The 26,217-nt window shown below is 38.8% G+C and overlaps 1 protein-coding gene across 3 annotated transcripts; it reads right to left on the reverse strand.

Moving 5' to 3' along the window:
• LOC110936966 (ABC transporter C family member 2) lies at positions 1 to 26,217 on the reverse strand. Of its 3 annotated transcripts, none has more exons than XM_022179373.2 (28): positions 26,106 to 26,217; positions 23,830 to 24,224; positions 23,130 to 23,308; positions 22,886 to 22,925; positions 22,338 to 22,494; positions 22,019 to 22,133; positions 21,834 to 21,914; positions 21,706 to 21,730; positions 21,469 to 21,525; positions 21,258 to 21,323; positions 20,170 to 20,244; positions 19,676 to 19,783; positions 19,181 to 19,315; positions 18,789 to 18,895; positions 18,590 to 18,683; positions 18,335 to 18,502; positions 18,118 to 18,258; positions 17,472 to 17,672; positions 16,921 to 17,019; positions 16,671 to 16,823; positions 15,954 to 16,321; positions 15,690 to 15,870; positions 15,276 to 15,599; positions 14,212 to 14,968; positions 13,852 to 13,973; positions 13,511 to 13,756; positions 423 to 837; positions 1 to 328 (listed from the first exon to the last, which is right to left on the reverse strand). In XM_022179373.2, the coding sequence occupies exons 2-28, from the start codon at positions 24,160 to 24,162 to the stop codon at positions 231 to 233; spliced, it is 4,845 nt and encodes a 1,614-aa protein (XP_022035065.1). In that variant the 5' UTR covers positions 24,163 to 24,224; positions 26,106 to 26,217; the 3' UTR covers positions 1 to 230. The 3 variants fall into 3 exon arrangements, with proteins under 3 accessions (XP_022035065.1, XP_035844459.1, XP_022035066.1); XM_035988566.1 differs by lacking the exon at positions 26,106 to 26,217 and adding an exon at positions 24,614 to 24,715; XM_022179374.2 differs by lacking the exons at positions 21,258 to 21,323; positions 21,469 to 21,525; positions 21,706 to 21,730; ... (5 more) ...; positions 23,830 to 24,224; positions 26,106 to 26,217 and adding an exon at positions 20,632 to 20,655.

Here is a 26,217-nt window from a genome sequence, read left to right on the forward strand (position 1 = left end):
AACTTATAATAACAAGAATTCAATTCCATACTTGCATATACAATTCAGTTACCGACAACGTTAATTAGATAAAAAAAAATCCACCCGTTGACTTCAATTATTTCAATCTATGTAGTTTAAACTTGATTAACATAAACATTTTTAATAATGGGACATGCCCAAATCTATGTTCTATCTAGTTTCAAAGTATGAAATTGAAATCTTAACTTGAGCACCAAGTATCCTGTATCCTACATCTGAACATGGTCCCAATCAATCACTTCATTTTTGACACCATATTCCGATAGCTGGAGCTTGTAACGACCCAACCTGCCCATCACTGAAAGACCTAGAGACCACATGCCGTTTTAAGAATGATTATCTAGTGTTTTGTTAAATCTTATCAAAACTAATACATATGACCACTAAAAAGAGCTATATACCTTCGACTACTTTATAGAGAGTTGACCACCATCGCTCCCTCGGGAGCTGGGCCTGTTCAAGCGATTCGTCAATGTCTTTATCGTGTTGCCCTTGCAAAACACCTTGAAGAGTTACAACTGCATCCTTTGTTTTCTTGAGGATATTATTATCATCTTCAATTTCCATTTGCACGAGGTCGTTTTGAGATGCAGTGAGGTTAGATGAAAGTGCAAACTGGACTGCTGCCGCCCACCGTGTGGAGGCGAGCCACCTCTTCTGACCGTCTATTGCTGCTATCTCTGTCTTGTCTCCTTCTGCACCAAATGCTAAGTCACGCAAATATTGTGCATTTGCAGAACCTGTACTTTGAACCATTTTGGAGAAAGCTGTGTGTTCATCTTGTAAGAGTTTGACTGGGGCATCGTACTCGACTACCTGGAATAATTAAATCAAATAACTTCTCATTCAGTTTTAATGTACATGTGACAATTTTGACACGTTTACTTTGTCATAAAGATGGGAAGTCAAGTATATTGTATTTTTAACGCATAAAACCTCCTAAATAATTTTATTCAAAAACTAGAATCTATTGAAATAATATAATATATTAATATGTCACACGGTAATTGTCTATAATTTCTATATAAAAAATAAAAACTAGTTTTTGGTCAAGGTCAACGCAAGCCATACAAAAGAGTAATTTACGAAAATGGCCAAGAAAATAGTTGACTTACGAAATTAGCCAACTCATAAGTCATTATAACAGGGCATCACCCTCTTATGCGTCCTCCTATCTTAAATGGACACGTGTATAGATCCAGCCAAAAACATATCATTTATTCCTTTTTTTATTCGGTAGGTTATGTCAGGCTATAAATAGCCATGTTGAACAATAATAAAGTATGCAGCTTTTTCAGTCACTTTTATTATCTTTCTTTCTCACTTTCGATTGTTCATATACAGTAAGTGTTAATATATATAAAATTCCATGGATGAAGCAGCAACTTCTTCATCTTCACACACACACACATCTGCAACAGTGCAACACAGAGACACAAAGAGAGAAGCGAGAGAAACGGAGAAGGCGGAGATAGAGGGTGGCCGGTCGGCCAACCACGACGAATCTCCACTACCATGAACGGCCACCATGTTTTCCGGCCGCCATTGTGTCCATCCTTTAAGGTTTCCGGGAAAACGATCCACAGATCTCCACCCTCAAATCCCAACCGCCGCCATGGTTGCCGGAGACGGAGCTGGAGGCGTCTACAACTCGCTAGAGATGGAGCCGGAGATGACTGCAACTTTCAAACGCATCCCGGCACTTCCAGACGCATCCCGGCACTTCCAGACGCATCCAAAGAGTCAGAAGGACGCAGGGGCATTAGACCGGAGGGGTCAAAGCCAAGCGCATCACATGAGTCAGAAGGACGCAAGGGCATCCAAAGAGTCTGTAGATGTCTCTGTTGGTGCACTTGTGTCTGTACTTTGTCTGTATTCGGTCTGATATAAACGATGTCCTGATTTGTATTGTAAGTTGACCAAGTCAACCATCCTCCGGTTTGACTTGGACAACAGTTGAAAGATGTTCTGATCGAAGGATAGCCTCGAAGGATACACCTGATCCTTCGAGGTGATCGAAAGATATGGTTCGACCATGGTTCGACCATCAGACCTCGAAGGATGATCTTTCGAGGTCCATGCTGATCTTTCGTGTGAACTATGATCGATAGATGATCCTTCGGACCATCTATCAGATCCTTCGATCAAGACTTCATGGGCTGGGTATATATACCCATGCATGTGTTGAGTGTGAGTTAGTTCTGAAGTTCTGCCATTTGCACATCCGAGAGATAGAGAGTGTTGAGAGCATTCTGTCCAGAACTCACACACACACTTAGAGAGTTTATAGAACACTTCTGTAAACATTGAGCTTGTAACCGAAACCCTCATTGCATTAATACGACTAGTGTTAATCGGTGAATCTTTGTGTGTTTGTTTCTCTACTTGCTACTAACTCGGTTTGCTTGCTAGCTTGGATTCCGCACTCGCTAGTAGGTTTGTATAACAAGGTTTAGGTTCGTAATCCTCCGCGAAACAGGGACCTACAAGTGGTATCAGAGCTAAGGCTCTTAACCTTGTTTAAAACCGGGTTTTTACAAGTTTTGGTGTGTTGAAACACTTGGTTTTGCACCTGTTTTTACTAAGTTTCTTGCATTTTCTTTGAGTAAAAACGTGTCTAAACTAACCGGGAGTGGTCAGGTTGGGTTGGGTAACATAAAAATTGGTTTTTAGAAAACCTTGTGTTTTCCGGTGGTATTCCGGTGTGTTTCCGGTGACTGAACTTGAGGATAAGGTTTTGCCTTTTTGGGTATAATTTTTGAAAGTCAAAAAGTTTGGTGGAAAGTTGTGCAGAAACATCCTTTCTGCCGAAAGCAACTTCACCAACCCCTGTCACCTTTTCACCAACCTTTCACATCAGATCAGATTGTGTCAGAGCTCTCGAAAGATATCTTTCGACATCGAAAGATCATCCTTCGATATCTTTCGATCAAGGAGGGCTCGAAAGATTTATATCCTTCGACCCATCCTTCGAAGTCTGAAACATATCCTTCGACAGAGGAATCTTTTCGAAAGACTAGTGTCCGAAAGATTAGGATCCTTCGTATTGGTGAATCTTTCGAGATCTGTTGTTCGAAAGATAAGGATTTGGCTCGAAAGATAAGGATCTTTCAAAGGGAATCTTTCGAGTTCTTGAATCTTTCGAAATCATTGTTCGAGAGTCAACAGTAATCTTTCGAGTACTGTTGATCCTTCGAACAAGGTTATATCTTTCGATTGAGGTTTGTTTATTGTTAACAAGTTTCTGTGATTTCAGATCTTTCGACCAGGATCTTTCGGTTGTGTTATCTTTCGGATCATTCTTACTTAGCATTTATTTTGCTTATCTATCATGAATCCGAGTTGGTGGGGAAGTCCGGCTCCAGACAGTGGAAAATACATGAATACTAGTCAATCTCCATCATGGGCCGAATCTCCGGTATCTACATCCTCACAAACAAATGCCACTCCAGCTGGTCAATGGGCGTTTGTTTCAAATCAAACTCCGAGTATTCAAAGTCTTCTTCTAAGCGAAAGTGAAACCGGAAGTTTGAACAGGCCTCCAAAGTTGATGCATCTTCATGAATATCCAGGATGGGTTGATCGTTTCCATACATACATTCTTGGTCAAAATACAGAGTTGTGGTTACGGTTCATTACGGAATTCGATCAAACTATCGAGGTTGCTGCTTCTTCGACAGCTACATTTGCCGATCTTCCTGATGAACAAAAGAAGACGTATGACTTAGAAAAGAAAGCATACGCTATCCTCACTCAAGCACTGAGCAAGGATATTTATCATCAGTTCGTCAGTTTCAAGACTACGAAGAAGCTGTGGGATGCCTTGAAGACAAGAGGAGTAGGTAATGAAGCCACACGTCAACTACGACGAGATCTACTGAAGAAAGAATTTGATGGCTTCACATGTATGGATAAGGAGTCCTTAGGAGATATGACAAGCCGTTTCTATCACCTACTTACTGAGCTGACCAACTTTGAAGTCACAACGACTCCAACAGAGGTGGTAAAGAAGTTTGCCGATGCATTGCCTCCTCAATGGAACAACTTCCTGGAAATCTTGAAGTACAACGGAACGTTGAGAACTACCAATATCAACGATTTCGTGCAGCTTCTGGAGAACAAGGATCAGGAAGAAACGTTGAAGGCAAAGAGAGTTGCAGTGCCACAGAATCCAGAGATGTATTATGGCACCTCCACTACTTCATCTGCAAAAGCTGGATCACATGCTCCACTTCAAACGGCGTTTGTCACAAGCACGGATATGTATGGCAATCCAGTGCAAGTTCCTGTAAAGCCGCCTCCAACCACAGATCTGTATGGAAATCCAATACAACCACCTCATCCTCCTCCTGCTCAACAACCTCAATATGCATGTTATGGAGGAACATCATCTGCTGCAGGTCAACAATCAAAGTCAAGTACAGTACAGCTCGACACGTCAAGCTTCTCTAAAATCAGTGTAGAAGTAGCTAAGGAACACATGGAGCTGCTTAACACTGTAGTGAGCGCGTACTGTGGGTTGATAGAAGGTCAGATTGGAAACATTAATCTGACACAAGAAGATTACAGGCAGATTGATAAGGAGGAGATGGACTTGATGGACATCAAGTGGGCCTTTGCGAGTGCTGTGAGAAGAGCAAAGGATTGGATGGAAAGTACTGGAAGAACCAGCTTGGAAAGTAAGCGAGACACCAAGTATGGGTTCGATAAGCAAGCTGTTAAGTGCTTCAACTGTGGTGAACGGGGCCACTTTAAACGGGAATGTACAAAGCCAGCCCAGCACGGGAATCAAAACCCCTTCAGGAACCAAGGCAACCAGCAGAACAGAAACAATGATCGTACATTGGTGCCTGTCAACAACCAAACCAACCGAGCACTTGCAGTTCAGGTGGATGAAGGTTGTGACTGGTCAATCCAGTTGGGTGGTGATGCTCCTGATGGAACAGCATGTTTTGCTCAGATTGTGAGGGAGCTGGTTCACACCAATGGTGGAGAATCTTCTGCCAGTGGTGATGAATCGTCTGAAGATGAAGACTCCTCTGGATACAGCAGGAGTGTTGATGAAGAATCATCCAACTCTGGTGATGATCATGTGGGTGAGACATCTAATGTTTCGGATGATATTGACATTGATGAACTCTTGGGGGAAGCTGTAGCAGAAACTCAAAGAAGATCTATTCTGGTGGATCAAGCTGCTTACTCTTCGTCTTCTCTCCATTCAGCCTTTATGGCTAATGTCGACGGTTCATCAAGTCAGGTATGTGTCGATGAACCCACTGCTGTTAATTGTGATGAATGTGCTAGGTTGCATGCTAGATGTGCTGATCTTGAGAAAAGTATGTCTGAGTTGCAAGGCAAACATGATGCTTTACAAGCTAGTTTGTTTGACTTGCAAGACAAACATACTACTGTGAGTGAGAATTTGAGTGACTTGCAAAGTAAGCATGACGCTTTGCAAGAGAAATATGATGTGACATTCATCCACAATCAGAAGTTGACTGTGGACCTCTCTAAATGCACAGAAGCCAACATGTTTTATGAAAACCATGAAAAAGAATTTAAGTCAGTAATTGAAACATTAAAGAAGGATAAAACAGAACTGACTAAAATGGTTTCAAGAAAACAAACTGATATTAATTTGTATATATCTCGCCTTGAGAATATGCAAAAAGAGATGGCTTGTGTGAAAACCGAAAGTGATGCGATCAAACTCAAGCTAGACAGTTATTTGAGTTCTAGCTATGTGTTAGATCACATCATTGACGTTCAGAAGGAAAAGAGAGATGTCACATGCATAGGGTACAAGAAGTGTCCACCACCAGTGAGACATAACTATGACGCCATGCCTGATGAAGAGGACAGGGTTTTCTTTGAACCTACTGTGCCTCTAGATGTTAAGGAGTTTGCTGCAGGACTCGGATACCAAAAGGAAGTATCCTCAGATTCAGATGTGTCAGCAGATACATTTGTGAGTGCTGAACAGAATCAAGATCCTCCAGTTGTGATTGAGGATGCTGATTCGTCTGATGATGAATCTGATGATACTGTCCCAGCAAAGTCTGATGCGGTAGTCAAAAATGAGGACATACCTCTTGAGAATCACATTCTATGTGATCCCCCTGTCAAACCCGCTAAGACTGTTGCAACTGAGTCCTCATCTGCAGGAGAGCCGGAGAGTGTGAATTTGCTGTACACTCTAGTTGGTGATGATAAAATTTACTCAGACAAAGATTTTCCCATTAAGAATGTTAATCAATCCTTAATCTGCAAAGTCTTTGAGAATTCGACAAGTAAGTTCTTGGGAAAGGCAGGACCTAATGTTACAGTCACACAGTGTCCTCCAATCCCAAAGGCTGAAGTTCGAAAGCAATTTGGCAACAAGAAATTGCCAACAGTGCCAACTCAGCAAAATCACACCAAACCCAAAGGTAAAGTACCGGCTCCAGTGCAAAAGAAGCCGAATCAAAAGAAGAAGAAGAATGTTAACTTTGTGAAATCGACGGGAACAGACAAAATTGAAAAGTTTGAAAATCAATCTAACTTAGATTTTGTCAAGAAAGCTATTGTCGAGAAAAGAAATGAACCAAGTAGTTCAAAACCTAGTACCTCGGGTTCACAAAGTTCAACATCATCGGCTAGACGATCACATGATTCTTCGGGGTTTGTAGAACGAAGATCATGTTTTGAGTGTGGAACCATTGGGCACATTATTAGAAACTGCCCATATCTTCATAAGCAGAAAGGAAAGGTTGATGATCCCCGTGGCAAAATTGACCGTAAGCCAACTGTTTCCACAAAACAAGATCCCCGCCTTGTAAAAGAAAGGGAAAAGAAACAGAAACGCCAACAGGTCAAAAAGATAGAAAAAGCGATTAGAACCGATGTGGTTCAAAAACAATCTGTTGTTGTAAAACCAGAAAATTCTAAAACTTCAAATCATCAAGAAGTTAAAATTTTAAAGAAAAACACTGGTGAAACCAAACAGACTTGGAAACCAAAAACGGTTGTTGAATCAGGGGGACCATCACAATTCACCAACCATCAAAGACAAGAAGTTATTGTCATTGATGAAAATGGAAGACCCAAGACCACAATGGCTTGGGTCCCCATCTCCAACTAATTCATTTGAGTTCATGTGCAGGGTGCTTCAGGAGGAACTATCAGTAGTCATTGGATTGTTGATAGTGGGGCATCCAGGCACATGACAGGCGACATGAAGCTTCTCTACGACGTTAAATCTATTAGAGGAGGTTATGTTGCTTTTGCTGGAGATAAAGGTGGATACATAACGGGTGAAGGAATGATATCTAACGGGATTGTCAGCTTTGACAAGATCAATTTTGTGCAACAACTTGATCACAATCTTCTTAGTGTTTCTCAAATCTGTGACAAGAAATTTTCAGTCCACTTTGATGCTAATGGATGTTATGTGCTGAAACCCGGCTTCAAAATTCCAAAAGAATGGATTCTCTTGTCGGCTCCAAGGATAAATGATTTGTACGTCCTTGACATGAGCCAGGCTATTACTACGGCTGCACAAGCAACTTGTTTCGTTTCCAAAGCCACAGAAAAAGACACTATCTCTTGGCACAGACGAATGGGTCACATTCACTTACGCAAAATGAATCATTTGGTTTCAAATGAATTGGTGAATGGTGTTCCCCTCAAAAATTTCCATCTTCAAGACATCTGTGTTTCGTGCCAGAAAGGAAAGCAAACAAAGAAGAAGCACCCTACAAAGAAGATCAACACAGTGGCAGTTCCTCTTGAACGTTTGCACATGGATTTGTTCGGTCCTGTCAAGCACAAGAGTATTCGGGGTGATCAATACTGCCTCGTGGTTACTGATGATTATTCAAGATTTTCTTGGGTTGCGTTCATGGCACACAAGAGTGAAACCTTTGGCATTATCAAAAACTTGATCATTCAGATTGAGAATTTGTATAAGTTGAAGGTTAGGCGGATACGTAGCGACAATGGTACTGAATTTAAGAATCATTCCATGATGGAGTTCTGCACTTCAAAAGGTATTCTTCATGAGTTTAGTGCAGCTTATACTCCTCAACAGAATGGTGTCGCTGAACGTAAGAACCGCACATTGATCGAGACTGCTAGGACAATGTTGGTAGAGTCACAGTTACCCATTCCATTCTGGACTGAAGCTGTGGCCTCTGCATGTTACACATTGAACAGAGTCCTTACAGTCAAAAGACACAACAAGACCTGCTTTGAGCTTCTTCAAAAACGGAAACCAGATTTGTCTTATCTCGAACCGTTTGGAGCTCCATGCACAATCATCGATCCTAATGGAAAGTTTGGGGCAAGAGCAATTGATGGATACTTTCTTGGGTATGCCACCCCTAACTTACGAGTCTGGAATCTAGAGACTAAAAGGGTTGAAGAATGGTCTGAGGTCAGAGTACAAAGGCACACCTTGCCAGTCAAAAATCCGGGTCAACCTTGGATGTTTGAGTATGATGACTTCTTCAATTCGATCAATGTTGAAGCCGTTGAAGAAAATGCTGCGGCTAGGATGTTTTTCGAGAGTGACAATGCAACAGTTTCACCGGTGGTTCGTCCAATTCTTGTTAATCAAGAACCATCTTCTTCGGTGAACAACAATACTCTCAACAATGAGGATTTTCATGATGCAAACGAATTGAACGAATCTTCAGAGGATGATGAATTTCTAGATGCAGATCAAGAAGCTCCTACAACAGCAGTTCATGGTACTTCAGAGGGTACTCCTCCAGTGGATACACATCGAACAGCTGAGACTACTGCATCATCTTCTTCGTCAATTCCGGGTCTTGAATTGGTTGTTGATCTTAATAACCTGGGTATAAATGTTCCAGTTCCAGATAATCCAGAAACAAGGATTCATAATACCCATCCTCAACAAAACATCATTGGAAATGTGCAAAGTGGCGTACAAACAAGAAACATGTTGCGAAACAACAACAATGCAGGCTTGTATGCAGCTATTCGAGAATCCGGGCAACAAAACGACTGGTCCTTCGCGTGTTATGTCTCACAAGAAGAACCAAGAACGTGGAAAGAAGCCTTGAAAGATAATGCTTGGGTTGAAGCAATGCAGGAAGAACTGCAACAATTCCAGAAGCTGGGTGTCTGGAAACTAGTAGAGAAACCTGCTGGATACAAGAAGATTGGTACCCGTTGGGTTTTCAAATGCAAAAAGGATGACCGCGGAGTTGTTATCCGAAACAAAGCTCGTTTAGTCGTTCAAGGTTTTCGTCAGATTGAAGGGATCGACTACAACGAAGTCTATGCACCAGTGGCACGTCTCGAAGCAATTCGAATCTTTCTAGCCTATGCGTCCTTCAAAGGATTCAAGGTTTATCAGATGGACGTGAAAAGTGCATTTTTACATGGTGTGGTTGAAGAAGAGGTGTACGTCGAACAGCCTCCAGGTTTTGAAGATCCTATCCATCCCGATCGGGTTTGGTTGCTCAACAAAGCTCTTTATGGTCTTCATCAAGCACCACGAGCTTGGTATGCAACCTTATCTCACTATCTGCTGGAGAACGGTTTTCGTAGAGGTCTTATCGACTGTACTCTCTTCATCAAAGAACAAGATGGAGATCTTCTTCTGGTACAGGTATACGTTGATGACATTATTTTTGGTTCTACTAATGATGTCTTGTGTAGGGAATTCGAGCGCATTATGCAGGATAAATTCGAGATGAGTGCTATGGGGGAAATGACCTTCTTCTTGGGCCTACAAGTACAACAAACGGAGTCTGGGATATTCATCCATCAGACTAAATATGTTGGTGACATCTTGAGCCGGTTCCAGATGTCTGATGCAACGCCCATTGGTACCCCATTGCCAACTAATCACGGAATTACTCCAGACTTGAAGGGAGAAGCTGTTAGCCCTTCTATCTATCGCGCCATGATCGGATCTCTCATGTATCTCACAGCATCAAGGCCAGACATAATGTACCCAACGTGCCTGCTTGCTAGATATCAAGTTAACCCGAAGGCCTCACATCTTGCTGCTGTTAAAAGGATTTTTCGTTATTTGAAGGCGTACCCTGACACTGGTCTGTGGTACCCTAGGGATAATAACTTTGAATTGGTAGCTTTCAGTGATTCTGATTTTGGCGGATGCAAAATCGACGGCAAATCCACAACGGCTGGATGTCAGTTCTTAGGAAATCGCCTAGTCACATGGCAGTGCAAGAAGCAGACGTGTGTAGCTACATCAACCTGCGAAGCTGAATACATTGCTGCTTCAAGTTGTTGCTCCCAAGTTCTTTGGATCCAACAACAAATGCGGGACTACGGTTTTGAATTCCTAACTACTCCTATTTACGTTGATAATTCTGCTGCTTTAGATATCACTAGAAATCCTGTGCAGCATTCAAAGACCAAACACATCGAAATCAAATATCACTTCATACGTGATTGCTTTGAGAAAAGGCTAATCGATGTTGTTAAGGTCCACACCGATGACCAACGTGCCGACTTATTTACCAAAGCTTTTGACAAATCAAGATTTGACTTTTTATTATTGGTAAACGGCATTAAGGTCAAGCAAGAGTAAAACCAACATCGGAAAATCATTTTTGTAAATACCTTTGTGTTTTTAAATTTATCTTAGTTTATTGATTTTAGGGGGAGTAAATCCAAAAATCAGAAAATCCAAAAACATCGAAAAATTTCAAAAACACAAAAACAATAGAAAAACAAAAATGAGTTTCCTGGCGAGCAAAAGAGAAAATGATAGTACATCAGTGGTCTATCCAAACCTCTTTAAACCTTAAATGAAAAACGATAAGCAGCTCTATATAAGATGTATCGGTAGGCTCACAATCATTTTAAAGTGTGCAGGGTGATATAAATCTTAATCGACTGAAGACCAGGTGGGAACCATTCATTGGCATATGGTCTTAGTACCGAAATTTCGTTTGATAGATTGCCGAGGTTCTGAGATATTCGGTCTTTATGCTGCTTATCATCTGGGTATCATGGTTGTATCTTTTACCGAAAAATAACGGGGACGCAAGTCTAGATCTTCCATGATACTATACATACATGTACATATATACATACTGCATTCGACCTCAATAAGTGATAAACAATCACATGTCCAAATCAAATAAGTGATAAAATATCACATTTATCCGGGTGTCAAGTTCGTCTCTCTGCTGTACGGAAGTACTGACCTGTTCACGGACTTGCACCTGTGCCCTCATGCATATGAAAATCAAGTTCCTCATCAATAAGTGATTATATCACATAGGGCTTGTTTTCAAATCAAAATAAGTGAGTATCTCACAATTTATACGGTCAAACAGATGATAATCGGTATACTCACCGGTAAGATGAACTCTCGTGCATACCTTGATACGTGAATGTGTCGTGATGTGGATGAACACCGGTCGGTAAGTATAAATCATACCTTAACGTATCCTCTAAACATGATTACATCTGATAAGTTGAGCTTAAGTGGACAACAATACCGATAATTGTTATAGGATGCTTATCTTAATGTTAACTAACTGAACAACAAGAGTGTTTTGGCATGACCGTACACTGATATGATTCTCTTACCCTCGAAACTCGCAAAAAGAATGTTTGTATATATTTATTTATTTACTGTTTAACTTTTATTATTTCTTTTAAACAGTTTCGTCGTTTGGTGCATATCAGCACGACATTAGCGGTGATGTCGTTTGATAACACTCAAAGGATTTTAAATTGTTATCTTTTAATTTCAAAAATACCAAAAAGATTTTAGGCGTGTTTTAATATAAACTTTATAAAAGCCAAAAAGATTTTATTTATGCTTTATTTTCGATCGTACGATGTTGGAGCTCAAGTCTTCGTTACCTGAAACCTGACTGAAAACCGAACTGACTAAATCTTCATAAACGGTCAAAATTTGCAGATTTTGAAAGTTAGAATTTAAAATTGATAAATTTATTAAACTTTCAAACTGTCGGACGGTGTTTGATTTTGACATGGTCACTCGTGTGTCATTTGTTTATACTATATTCCAAGCAATTGTTCTCATTACGCGTTTAGATTTCTTGCATGTGCAGATTCTAAAGGCTAGGAGAACATGGTCGTTGACGAGCTTTGGAATGAAGACACGAAGGCACTCAATGAATGAAGATGATCGAGTTGCCGCTGGCCATCATCATCACCTCGAAGGATCTTACTTCATAAAGTTAAAGTATTTCACGAGCATAACTCAAGGGGGAGCTTATGTTAAGGGGGAGTTTGTCAACACACTTCCTACATGATACGGGTAGTTTGTTGATACACTTTCTACTTTCAAGACGTGAAGACTTTGAAGACCCTCCGACATTGAAGACATGATAGGACATCAGAGTCTTGAAGACTTGAAGACCAAAGACCGTCGAAGTTCAAGACGAGTCTACACTTTTAGAAGAACAAGACAAAGATTAGAGATCAAAGACAAAGCTACAGCCAAGGGGGAGTTTGTTGGTGCACTTGTGTCTGTACTTTGTCTGTATTCGGTCTGATATAAACGATGTCCTGATTTGTATTGTAAGTTGACCAAGTCAACCATCCTCCGGTTTGACTTGGACAACAGTTGAAAGATGTTCTGATCGAAGGATAGCCTCGAAGGATACACCTGATCCTTCGAGGTGATCGAAAGATATGGTTCGACCATGGTTCGACCATCAGACCTCGAAGGATGATCTTTCGAGGTCCATGCTGATCTTTCGTGTGAACTATGATCGATAGATGATCCTTCGGACCATCTATCAGATCCTTCGATCAAGACTTCATGGGCTGGGTATATATACCCATGCATGTGTTGAGTGTGAGTTAGTTCTGAAGTTCTGCCATTTGCACATCCGAGAGATAGAGAGTGTTGAGAGCATTCTGTCCAGAACTCACACACACACTTAGAGAGTTTATAGAACACTTCTGTAAACATTGAGCTTGTAACCGAAACCCTCATTGCATTAATACGACTAGTGTTAATCGGTGAATCTTTGTGTGTTTGTTTCTCTACTTGCTACTAACTCGGTTTGCTTGCTAGCTTGGATTCCGCACTCGCTAGTAGGTTTGTATAACAAGGTTTAGGTTCGTAATCCTCCGCGAAACAGGGACCTACAGTCTCCCATGCGTCCTTCATATATTTCCTAATGATTGGGACACGTGTCACTACTACAATCAAGGACGCCTCAACCAGACCTGCAGACGCGTAAGCTGTCTCGTAAACCGTGATGCGCTGCTCCACAGACGCAGGAGATGGCCATTTTGGTAAGTTAACAATTTTCTTGGCCATTTTCGTAAATTACTCATACAAAAAGGATTAGTTTGGCTCTGGAGGTCAAATATTTGACCTGTCTACTTGATTAAGGATATGGATTAGTTAACAAATTAATTCAACACCAACCTTTTTTACTAGTAGCACTTGCCAACTACTTAAACAGTGTCAAATCTACCTAATTAAATAATAGGGTGATGACGTGACCAATACCTGACCGGCATCAAGGAGAAGAATACGGTCACAATCAATAATCGTATTCAAACGGTGAGCAATAATGATCATAGTACATGATTTGAATTCTTCACGGATGGTCTTTTGTATAAGTGCATCTGTTCTAACATCAACAGCAGCAGTTGCTTCATCAAGAACAAGAATCTTTGATCTCCTAAGCAATGCACGTGAAAGACTCAATAACTGTCGTTGTCCAACACTGAAGTTCTCTCCGGCCTCTGACACCTTATTACCCAGAAACCAAGTCGAAGAAAGAGGTCATTTGAAGCATAACACAGTTTGCTTAATATAAATGTTAGAAACCGGAAATGAATATGTACCTCGGCATCTAAACCCAATGGGTTCCTCCTGATGACATCCTTTAGATGTGCCCTCTCCAAAGATTCCCAAAGATCAGGATCATTGTGCTCGTTGAAAGGATCAAGATTAAATCTCACATTCCCTTTACAAAGAATGTCATCATTTACCATATCGAAATAAAAAGAAAGTAGTAGCTTTGAAGGAAATCTATTATTAGTGAAATACTATAGTATATGTAATCATATTTGTCTGGCTGACTACTTATGAACAAATAAATTGTTATAGGTAAAAAGTGTTTCGGGTCAAGCTTGCCCGACGCGCCAACCAGACCATTTTGACACATTTAATGATATTAAATTAGATCAGCAACATCAAGATACCTGAGAAAAGAACGGGTGCTTGAGGTATAATACCAAGAACATTGCGAAGATCAGTCAACCCAAACTTTGCAATATCACAATCATCAATAACAATTCTTCCTGTCTCCAATTCCACAATCCGAAATAAAGCATTAAGCATGCTGGATTTCCCAGCTCCTGTTCTTCCCACTATTCCAACCTTATCACTTGGAGGAATAAAAAAAGACAAACCATGCAGCACGGGTGGAAGTTCAGGCCTATACCTTAAAGCAACATTCTCAAACTTAATTGATCCTGAAGAAGGCCAGCCAGGTGGCGGGCGGTTATTTTCAATAATGGCTGGAGCCTCAGAAGGCAATTCAATATAAGTACCAACACGTTCAACAGCATTCAAGCTATTTTCAGCTAAACTTGCAAGTCTAAGGACAGATGTCAATAAAGTTGTAATATTTAATGCATAACTTAGAAGTAGACCCATGGTGGATGCAAAAGCTTCTTGATTTCTTGCTTTCCCATTTTGCATAACAGCAAAAGTGGCGGTTAACCAAATCATGAGACCTCCAACTGCTTCCAACCGGATTGCAAGCCAACGGTTTGCACCCATGTTGACTAATGTGAACCTGATATTATTATCCATGGAATTCCCATTAATCTTGGCCATTCGATCGTAAGCTTTATATGCACGAATTGTTGAAAGACCATTTAGTGCTTCTCCAAATTGTGCATACACAGGAGATCTAGTGATGGCGTCCAATCGCTTTACCTCACGAGAAGTGCTCTGACGGAACCAATAACCAATTAAATACTCGTTACATGTTTTAATAAAATATTAAATGAGGAAAAACAAAAGAAAATACTTAAACATGAAGTCAAATGGGCAGGAAATCCAAAGTCAACTAAAGTGTATCGAAGACAACGTTTGCAAAACAATGTGTAGTAAAATGGTAAGTGTTTTGGGTCAACATAACTCGACCAGATCCGTTTTGAACTATACCGTAACTACCCACTTTGACTTGTTACCCAACAATCAGACCCGCCCATCTTACCACCTTCATTTTGAATATATACATGTAAAACTGGCATACCTGATAATAGATATAAGCTGCATAGAAAAGCAGCAATAGTGGCAAGATAGCCCAAAGAGACATGGTGCTCAATAGTCCAATAAGAACAAAGGTTGACAAGATCTCTGACACTTGGCCCAAACACAAGTTGACGAATGGGGCAATATTTCGATCTATGTCACCAAGATCTTTTGAAAATCTATTAATGATACGTCCAAGTGGATTGGTGTGGAAAAAGACCATCGGAGCCCTCAATATGGAGTTAAGCATAGCATTGTGCAACTTTCTAGCCGCATAAATGCTTGTCATAATCAACCAATAAGAATTTACCAACGTCACCAAAACCTAAAAACCAAATAGTAAATCCATTACTTCAATTCTGAATGAGGGAGGTAAAATCAACTAATGTAGTAATAAAACTGATTAGAAACATACTTGACCAAGTGATAAAAGCGCATAGATAATATTATAAAATAAGGGGCTGTATATCTTTGGTGTGCTTTCATCTGTCCATATACTTAACCATGTGCTACCCAGTATTCTTAAAGTTTCTGTTGCAGCATAGCATCCAAGCAGTATAACCACCACCCACCACCCTCCTAATGCATCTTTATACCTGAAATAAAAACACAAAAGAAAAATACCTATGTAAAATAAAAAAATTACTCGCCAAGATTCACACAATAATACTCGTCTTACCTCTTCAAAACATTGAAGCTGACAACACCTGTTTCTCGTTCTTCTTGCTTGATAAGAACAGATTTAGCTTCTTTCTTTTTACCAGAATCTTGAGCTAACGCATCATTAGTAACAGGTTTTGATGTTTCTGAATCAGAATCTCCCGCATCTTCTTGTTCCTCAACATATTCTTCCATTTTCCCCGCATTTTCCATCAACCTTTGGAAAAGTACACCATTCTGAGAGAGTTCCTCATAGGACCCCTCCTCTGCCACCATGCCTTGATGGACCAATAGGATCCTATCCACTTGTGAAAGAAAATGTAGCTGGTTTGTAACCAGAACTCGTGTTTTTCCTCTTAATTCTTCTTTAATACATTTCTCAAAAACCTGGTAATTGAATTTGAGTCTTAATTGTTAATTGGTAGTGTTAAATGTTGGTGTTTCAAGTCTTAATCAATTCCTACTTGCTACAATTGTTAGTGTTGTGCAAGTTGCAAAAGATAATTTGTTAATGGTAGGAGAGTATACTGAATTGTTAGTGTTAAATTGCTATATATAAATTCAGCATGATATTAAAATTACCAATACCCCACAGATATCCCACCGGTAGATATCAAATATCAGTCACCGATATCCGATTTTTTTACTGCATTAACTACTTATATTATTGTAATTACTTCAAGAATCATAGTGGATATTGATCAAGTGCTTAAAGCTAGGGGTAGTTAGAATTTACCTGCCTGCCCACATGAGCATCAAGAGCACTCAAAGGGTCATCAAACACATACACATCTGAATTAGAGTATACAGCTCTAGCCATGGAAACTCTTTGCTTTTGCCCTCCACTAATATTCACCCCTCTTTCACCAATCTCAGTAAGATCACCGCCCTGCCATAACACCATAAATTTATTATTAAAAGTATACCTTAAATATGAAGATATGGTAACACCAACTCGTTCTCTAGTGAAACACAATGATACTTACTGGAAGCAATTCCAAGTCATGCTGCAATGCAGTTACATCTAGTGTCTTCTCATACTTTGTAGGTTCAAAGGGGGATCCAAACAATATGTTGTCACGTACCTGGAAAATATATGTACAAATATCAACCCATTAGACTTCCACTAACTCTTTAAATATTTATTGTTGATGATCTTAATCAGAATAAATGATAACACAAAATGATTTACAAGGGCAGTGAAATATGTGTTGGAAATTCATTATAATTAGAGGTGGCTTCTCCAACCCATATACTTATGAACAGGTTGATTCGGGTTGTATTTATTTCTAGGGGTTCAAATTGGTAATATAAAATATAGCTAAGAAGAAAACGGGTCAAAAGTTGCCCAAAGTGTAGTTTAAATGCATACAACCTTATAAATCTATTAGTTTCATTAAACAATTAATACATAAATCATTTGTGTAATGTGAACAAATAGTGTTTCGCATCAATCCAGTCTGCCCATTTGCCACCCCTATTTCAGAAAATAGTTAACAACTTAACACTAACAAAAAAGAAACATCACATGACATACAGTTGCATTGAAAATCCATGAGACTTGTGGGACATAAGCAACTGTTCCTCTCAAAACAACATGTGCATCGCTAACAGGAGGAAGTTCTCCAAGCATAGCAGATACAAGTGATGTCTTTCCCTCTCCCGTACTTCCAACAATTGCCACCAGACTACCCGTTGGTATATCCAAATTAATATTTGACAGTGTAGGTTTATCTGACTGCACAATAAAACAAATGAAGTGAATAATGTTAGTAAATAAACTTAATTATTATTATATGTTATGTTTTATTTAGTTAATTAACTTAGGATTATATGTATGTATTACAATATAATCGGAGAGGCATGTAGATTGGTTAGACACCGTTTCAAATGACGGTTGTTCCCGCCGTAATTAACCGCCGCATAACCATTTTCTATTATGTATATATGATAGTGGCCGGCAATCTTTGCTGGACTACCAAGACAATTTTATTTCCTTCGAATTGTCCAAAACTGTTTTCTTCTCGTTCCCATATTCCTACTATGTTTTGTGTGTTCAATCAAAATACATTGAAAACTAATTCATCGAACACCAGTAATGCTTCCGCTGATGTGAAACCGGTTATCCAACAAATAAACGCTCTCCATTGTGACACATCAAAAGAAAATCAAATAACGACAACCTTTGAATCCCATGAAAATGATCCATTCCTAATTGAGATAGCTGGAAGTCCTGGTTCAAGAGGTGGATTTGGAAGAAGAAGTCTCTCCTCAGCCAAAAGTAGATCTTCCATACGTTTCAAGGAAACATGGGCATTTACGGCCTGTAAATGAGCTTATATAAAGATATATAGAAACTTGGAATGAAAATAAAAAGGATATGAACTAATTACACAAAACCTGAGAAATCGTATTTGGAAGCATGAAGAGTGGAAAACGTAGCACAGCGAACAAAGAGAGTGATGTGAAGGCTCTAGCAGGTGTAAGATCTCCTCCAAGTAAAGTAAACAGCCCAAATGAAACCACAATCACTACTACTGGGATACTATTTAATATAAATGTATTCAACTGCATAACAATTATTAACAATAAACGAGACCGTTAAACACATGTAACCATGAAATCATGTAAAAATATATATGTTTGGTAACATACCGCTCCTAGCATTTGTACTTGCCGATACCATGATAACTCTTCTGTTCGAACACTTTGGACCTTTTCTTGGAAACTATTCTCCCAAGCATAGCATCTGAAACACAAATTGAAAAGGAGTCAAAATGATTATTAGTATTTCAAATTATGCCCATTAACAAAAGCTGGTAAAGGGGAACTTTGAGAGAGGGATAGAGAGTACTTGACAGTGTCCATGGCTGCTAAGATTTCATTCATGAGACCGATTCTCTTGTCAGTTCTCTGCAATCCTTCCTTGGACATTTTTTGCATTTTACTGACAACCAAAGTCTGTTTCCAAAATATATACGTTTTGCATGAATATTACATATATGGAAATGTATCCATGTGTATGTATGTGTGTATGTCATTACAGTGCTGAAGCTTGACGTTTTCGACGGGGGGGTCGAAAACGTATATACCCAAAAATTTCTATAGAACCGGGGGGTCGAAAACGTATATACCAAAAATTTCTATACGAAAACTACATATATAACACTACTTAGCGAAAAGTTCAGGGGGTCGAGCGCCCCCCCCCCCCGGCCCCTTCAAAGCTACGCCATTGTGTCATTATACCTGTATGGGGAATGTGAGAACTAGCAAGAATGAACCAAGGATTGAAGCAACGCCTAATTGTTGGTAAAGAAGAACCAAAGCCAGAATGATACGGAAAGGGGCAGACCACAAAGTATGAAGTGATTGGGTTACTAGCTGTGGAAAGGAGACGAAAATAAAATTATCCATTAAACGAATGAAAAAGCATCATACTTATAGAGATTGCCTATGACATTATTCTTATCACAGGAACTCAGAATACTGCTTGAGTTCACCAAAACCGCCATTTTTGAGATTGCAACTTCAACCATTTACCAATGAAATCGTCGATTTTCTAACGGGTAAGATAAAAAATTAGTTAAAAGAAAACAGGTTGTGTGTCGTTAGTTATATGTCTAATGCATAAAAACCTACAAAATAATTTGATTCAAAATGTCATATTATTATTGAAATAATATAACTTGTGTAATCATATTATTGTTTAAAAGTGTGAACACAAATGCTAATGAAACATGCCTGGAGTGATTCAGAATCAGTTGTCATCAAGTTAGTTATCTTCCCCGACGCAATATTTCTGCGACTCTCATTAGTTAGCCTTAAACTCTTCCTGAAGACCGCAGCAATCTTGAAAGAAACATATAATCAACTTAGAAATTAAATTGTCAAGTAAGTTATCAGCATGTTAATACACATGCAAAAAACATTCTAATTACACAGAAAGATTATATGGACTGTTCTAAAAAATAAAACTTTTCTAAGAAAACTGTAATGATGGAATTTGTTTGTTTTTCGAATATGTTCCAGTAAAACAAAAGAAAAGAAGATGGTTTCAATAGCAAATGAAATAAGACTAGAAGAGAAAGTATATATAACCGGTATCAGAACAATGGTATAGAAGAATTCAGGTGTGCCACTTCTTCCAAAAAAAATTACCATTTTTATGTGCCACATATTTTAGCATTTTTATAAGAAACAAGCATAAATGCACTTGGTGAGACTGATGTAGTTACCAGAGTTGAACGAAGGCGGAATCCTACACGCATGACATTCTGAAAATATTGAGCCTCACACAGCACACCAAGTACCTATACCGATAACCAATATAACTATCTTTAACATTTAAAGTTAAGTTGAAACCATGAACGGATATAATGTATTTTTATGGCCCTCACTATTTGCACACCATGGCAGGCTATCTGCACATTTAGGGTTTACATACGCTGCGTATTGGTCAATACGCAGCGTATAGGGTTACCTCAATACGCTGCGTAGAGGCCTATACGCAGCGTATGTAAGGGGTAGTTACACGACCAGAGAGTCAAACCTAGTACCATGTCAAATCAGTCTGACATAGGGTGCGTATTGATCAATACGTAGCGTATAGAGGTAACCCTATACATCATAAAATGACCAAATAGGTCAATATGCAGCGTATATTTTATGATCGGCGGGTAACAATTACGTAACCATACTTCTTTCTCGTTTCTTGTACCCAATTCTTCAAATCAGCTAGAGACATGAAACGCTGAAAAAAGATATGTTAATAATAATAATAATAATTATAATTATAAGTATATAAACCTGGAAAAAATTTAACACTTCAAACCTACCAAAAAGACCCCAATTTTGCAGCTGTTTTATATACGCTGCGTATTGATCTATACGCAGCGTATATAAACCTGGCAAAAATTTGACACTTCAAACCTACCAAAATGACCCCAAATTTGCAGCTGTTTTATATACGCTGCGTATTGACCACTACGCAGCGTATATACACCTTGTTTTCTGTGCAATGATTGGTTATCAGGCACTGAGATCTAGGGTTTATCTACGCTGCGTATTGGTCAATACACAGCGCTATACGCTGCGTATTGACCAATACGCAGCGTAGATAAACCCTGATTTGCTAGGGTTTTGCTAGGCTTTGGTGTGCCAATAGGCACACCCATTTTTATACTCCTGGTGAGAGCTACATTTCGCTAAATAATAAAAATCAAAAAAATAGATTCCCTCTTTTATTTGCAATATCACAAGTCATACAAATATGTGAATTAGAAAAGAATAGTACTAATAAAAACTGAAGTTATAGAGCTTGTACCACTCCAACGAAAATTAAGAATGCATAGATGTAACCGATCTGAGCTGGGCCACGTTCTTGCATAGACTGAAAAGCATAAACAATTAGAATAGATCTTAAGGGGGTACTTAAAAACAGGTAAGCAATGGAGTTAAAGCAGCAAATAATTTTGATACATAGAGCAAAAAAAAAAACTGTCTTAAAAGGACATGTCTGGAATTAATAAACTCACTAGTAATAGCTGGTTCAGAATCAGCGGTCCAACAAACTGAGAAAGATCATTTCCAATCTACAAATGTGTGATTCATCGAAAAGTTAAAATACATGATATTCATCAAAAATCTTATTTTCATGGATTTATTATCTGATAAGTCAGCAATGAAGATGTTCCTAAGGGAAACCAATAGCATGTGAGATTCAAAACTATGCAAAAATCAATGAACTCAGAACTGAAATAATCATTAGATACCTTCCAAAAGCCTCCCCACCAAAACCTATAGCCAAATTAACATGACATATTCAGATTTTCTCATACTTATTGAAATTATTTACAACAGGCGGTAAGAAAACTTTGTAACAAAAAGTCATTATACAAACCTTCCTCCAAGGCTACGATGTAAAGCCCTTAAAAGCCACGGTTTGGGTTTACGGACCTCTTCTGCCCAATATTTTTGGAAACTGAAGTGCAAAGATGTAACTCATTAATAAGAGAAAAAAAAATACCATCAAAAATTGAAATTCCATTGATAAGAAAAATAATGTAAGCAGAAACAATAGCTTACTTGTTGTTTAGTGTTTCTGTCTGATCCCAGGTGTCCAGTTTCCATATATCCTTCTCTGTAAGGGGTCTTTTGTATCCCAAGACCATGAGTGGATCCATCCAAGAGAAGAAGATACCTAAAAAGAAACAAGAAAGTATAACACAATATATAAAAAATAAGCATGAAGTATATAATCAAAAGGTTACAATCAACTTCAGTATAAATAGATTCAATAAAGCATGTGTGCTTTAAAACCAACGGATAAATAGAGTATGTTGGTATGCCTTCATATATCAACCTTCAAAAACTTCAAATAAATCAGTAAAACTTAGTAACTTACTAGAAATAATGTTGGTATGCCTCTCGGGACAAATTTCTTCTCCACCAGCAAGTTCTTCATATTCAGCATCATCCAAAGATTCATCTCGTATTGGGCTATAACCCGGGTAAGGATCCAGAGTAGGAAGATAGACAAGCAAGCATAGCCCAAACAGAACCTACAACCAAGAAAATTTTAAATATGAAAATTATTTACTTCTGTTGTTAAACCATTTTACTGTCCAAAGATACTAAAATCATAATGTTTTTGGATTATCAATGCTATGAATTATGATGCTTTTTCACCCCCACCCCACCCTCTTATAATATTTTCATACCTAACTGAAGGTACAACAGATTTGAGATACGGGTACAAGATACACCAAGATGCCAATATGCAATCTCTAATGAGGTAGGCTTATGGAAATATATGTATCGACGACGAGATTATGGGGGGGTAATTGGAATTACAATTGTTGTACTTATTGTTACTTAACATAAACACCAACTTACATCAACAAAAGTTATAAAACAATATGAACAAAATACATAACATGAAGAACATCTAACCTGTATAGCCACCTCACTGGCAAAGAGATACAATACATATCTGCAAGGAACAAGTAAGCATAAAAGCGTGAGTTCACTTTGCAACTCTCCTTTTTGTATCTAGTTGCATTATTTTAGACCTCGTTACCAAATGCCAATGTTTATACACACATACATGGCATCTTAATACTAAAAGGCCTTTAACAAATGGTGTAATACACCAAATGAGCAGAAAACTTTAATTTCAAGTGGTAAAGAAACAAACCTAGTGTAATATTTGCTCACAGAAAGCACAAGATTGAGCATCACTGCATCCCCAAGCAAAGCATAAACGACTCCGAACCTCACAAACCAACGAACTTCATAAACATAAACCATGGTTTCTAGACCAGTCATGACCAACATACAACACCATGCAAGAGACTTAATAACTAAGGTCACAATCTGCAATAATGAAAAAAAAAAACAGAATCATATGTAAGATCATAAATTACCTCATTAGTTAGTTCTCAAATATAAGAAAAGGAAAAAAGAACATCAGCATGCATGGAATGCAATGCAATATATCAGTTGGATTTGGGTGGTTTAAAAATAGATCATCATGTAAATATATCAGTTGGAAGGAGTGGTGTAAATATCTTATGTATATGTTGTAATTTTGTCCTTTGCCCGTTTGGGTCGGGGGTTGTTTTGTTTGGCCTTTTGCCCGTTTGGGTCGGAGGTGTGTTTTAATGAAGTTTTATTTTCAAAAAAAAATGCAATATGCCACTTTCTAAAAGTACAAAAGAAGCACTAAAAGTTCCAATTAAACTGTTTTCTCAAATAATTAATCTCCAAATATCCATCTAAATAAAATGTCCATGTCATTTGAATAAAATTCTTTAAATTTTCTCTATTATCATTACCACAAGTGTAGGTTAGAACAAATGAGCAAGTTGAAGAAAAGGTATGCAGAAAGAACAAACCTCATATGGAGCAAGACCAGTCTCTCCATCTATATTAAAAGCCGAAATGCCCATTACCAATCTAAACAAAGGCTCAACAATAGAGTATAAAGCCAATAACCCCAACCAATAGTTGTAGATGTTTGACCTCAATTTAAACCTTTCCACTTTGAAATCCTTCTTTGTGACCCATATCCTATATATACAAGCCCCAAGAAGAACCAAATGGGAAATGCCAGTGACTATAGAATCCGTTGCACAGGGAGTGTAAGGCCCGAATTCATTTTCTACTGCCGTTGCCCAAACACCATTTTCCACGGGACGGCAATATGAGACTAATGGCTCAAACCCCATATTCCCCTACTTAATATCAACCAACTGCTTAATGTTCCTCTGTTTTTGGTTGTCCCCCTTTCCTGAAAAAAAAAACAACCATTCAAACTCTAAACTTCTAAAAATACTACATGTGCATTTGGCAAAACTTTATCATGATTATAATTCTCTAATTATTCAGGATCAAAACAACTAGAACTGAAGAAGCTGCAAGTAACCTGATTATTGAGATGAGATATGTATAACTACATAACTCATAAACTCGATATTGGGCTATCGAGATAATTGTTTCTGAAAGAGCAAATCAAAACACCACTTACATGAGTTCCAGTACCAAAGGGATACATTCACTCATGCTTTTAATTGAATGCCAGAAATACAGGTGAAACTGGTACCACAAACAGTTCATATTAAGGAAAAAGAATAAAAAAGTCAGTTTACTATCTACCATGCTCACTTGGGTGCCACTTACTGCAGAAAAGGATAAGCGGTAATGGACTTTGGACCCCAAATGGGTTGTTCTCTGTTAAGAGCTTGAGAAGCCGCCTCAATTTGTGTAATCAAATGGTTTCGGGTTTAGTGTTTGTGTGGAACCAGTGGACACCAATAAAAGTAAATTTTCTGGCTTGGAGACTGAGTATGGATAGATTGCCAACAAGGATTTCGCTTGCTAGGAGGGAAGTGCAGATGTGGAGGAATCAACGGAGCACCTATTCGCTTTATGTCGGTTTTCCCAGAAAGTGTGGGAAGATGTTTCATAGTGGTGCATGCAAACTGCCAGCATTATCAACTACCAATCTTATGTTAGCAGGTCAAAGGTATGGAAGCAAGTGACTTACTCAGTTTTTCAAACAGTCTTGTGGTGTATATGGAAGACTAGGAACAGCTTTGTGTTCGGCCGGAAACAAAGCCGGAAAGAGTGGTAGAGGAGATCAAGGTTTGGGGTTTTTATCGCTAAAGTATCGTTCTAAAGCGGTGTGTTTATCATGGGAGAACTGGTGTAATTTTGATGTTTCTTGTTTGGGTGTGTAAACTGATGTGGTTAACAGTTTTGTTGACACATTTCTAATAAAAGAATTTAGTTGGCCTTTTAAAAAAAATGAAAATAAAAAAAGTCAACTGCTACTAATTTACATCTTTTAACTTACATTTTTTACATCAGATATCAACAATCACATAAGACTAGTGGGTATGGGGGCCGGCTTGGCCCGGCTTGGCCCGGCGCCGGACCCCCACACCGCCCCCCTGGAACGGCTCGCGACTCAAACGGCCACCCATAGCCGGGTGCGCCGCTCCTCCATTCAAATATTATAGCCGTTGAACGGCTAGAAATTTAAAAAAAAAAATTCATTTTATTCTATAAAATCACCCACTTTCACTATTATTTCCCCACTTTCAACCCAAAACCCTCTCACTTTTATACCAATTTCTCCTACTTTTATAAAAAAAAATATCTTTTTACTCACAATGGCTTCTAATCCTTGGTGGCCCTCGTCTTCGGATGACGAAGAGGAGATGTTTTTCGCAAACGCTGTACTACGGGCGGGACAGATTTTAATCGAAGAGGAAGAGGAAGAGGAAGAGGAAATGGAAGAAATTGGTGAAAATGTTATTACCACACGAATACGCATTAACAGAGACCGCCAAGGTTTTTATTACAAAATTTCATTGTTCTTTTTTTTTTTTAACTCGTACTTATATATTTTAAAACAAAAGAAATTATAAAATAATGAGGTGGGGCCCCATCCTCCATCCCTCTCCATCCTTCATTTGGCTCATCCCCCACGAGCCGCATACGTGGCGCCTACGTGGAGGCTCATCCCCGTGGGGATGAGCCAAACCATACCCACTAGTCTAAGCAATTCATTCAGACACTAGATTCTAGCATAAAACATTTCAGTTCAAACAAGTGGACAATCAACCGATTCAATAGCAGAAGCTGCAAACTAACAGATGAAAATTACCTGCAAAACAGGTGAGATTGCCTGAACAGCACACAGAAAGAGATCAAATGATGATGATAAACGTGAAAATGTGACAAAATTCGAGATTCAATGGATTATTAAACCTGAGAAG

This window comes from Helianthus annuus, chromosome 4 (assembly GCF_002127325.2).
Source record: "Helianthus annuus cultivar XRQ/B chromosome 4, HanXRQr2.0-SUNRISE, whole genome shotgun sequence".
Classification (NCBI taxonomy): Eukaryota; Viridiplantae; Streptophyta; class Magnoliopsida; order Asterales; family Asteraceae; genus Helianthus; species Helianthus annuus.

Coding starts and splice junctions, on each gene's coding strand:
- LOC110936966 (XM_022179373.2), bottom strand. CDS start 24,162: ATGGGGTTTGAGCCATTAGTCTCATATTGCCGTCCCGTGGAAAATGGT. Junction 18,503..18,589: donor AAGTACAAATGCTAGGAGCG/GTATGTTACCAA, acceptor ATTGTTATGCAG/TTGAATACATTTATATTAAA. Junction 13,974..14,211: donor AGCACCCGTTCTTTTCTCAG/GTATCTTGATGT, acceptor TTCTTTGTAAAG/GGAATGTGAGATTTAATCTT.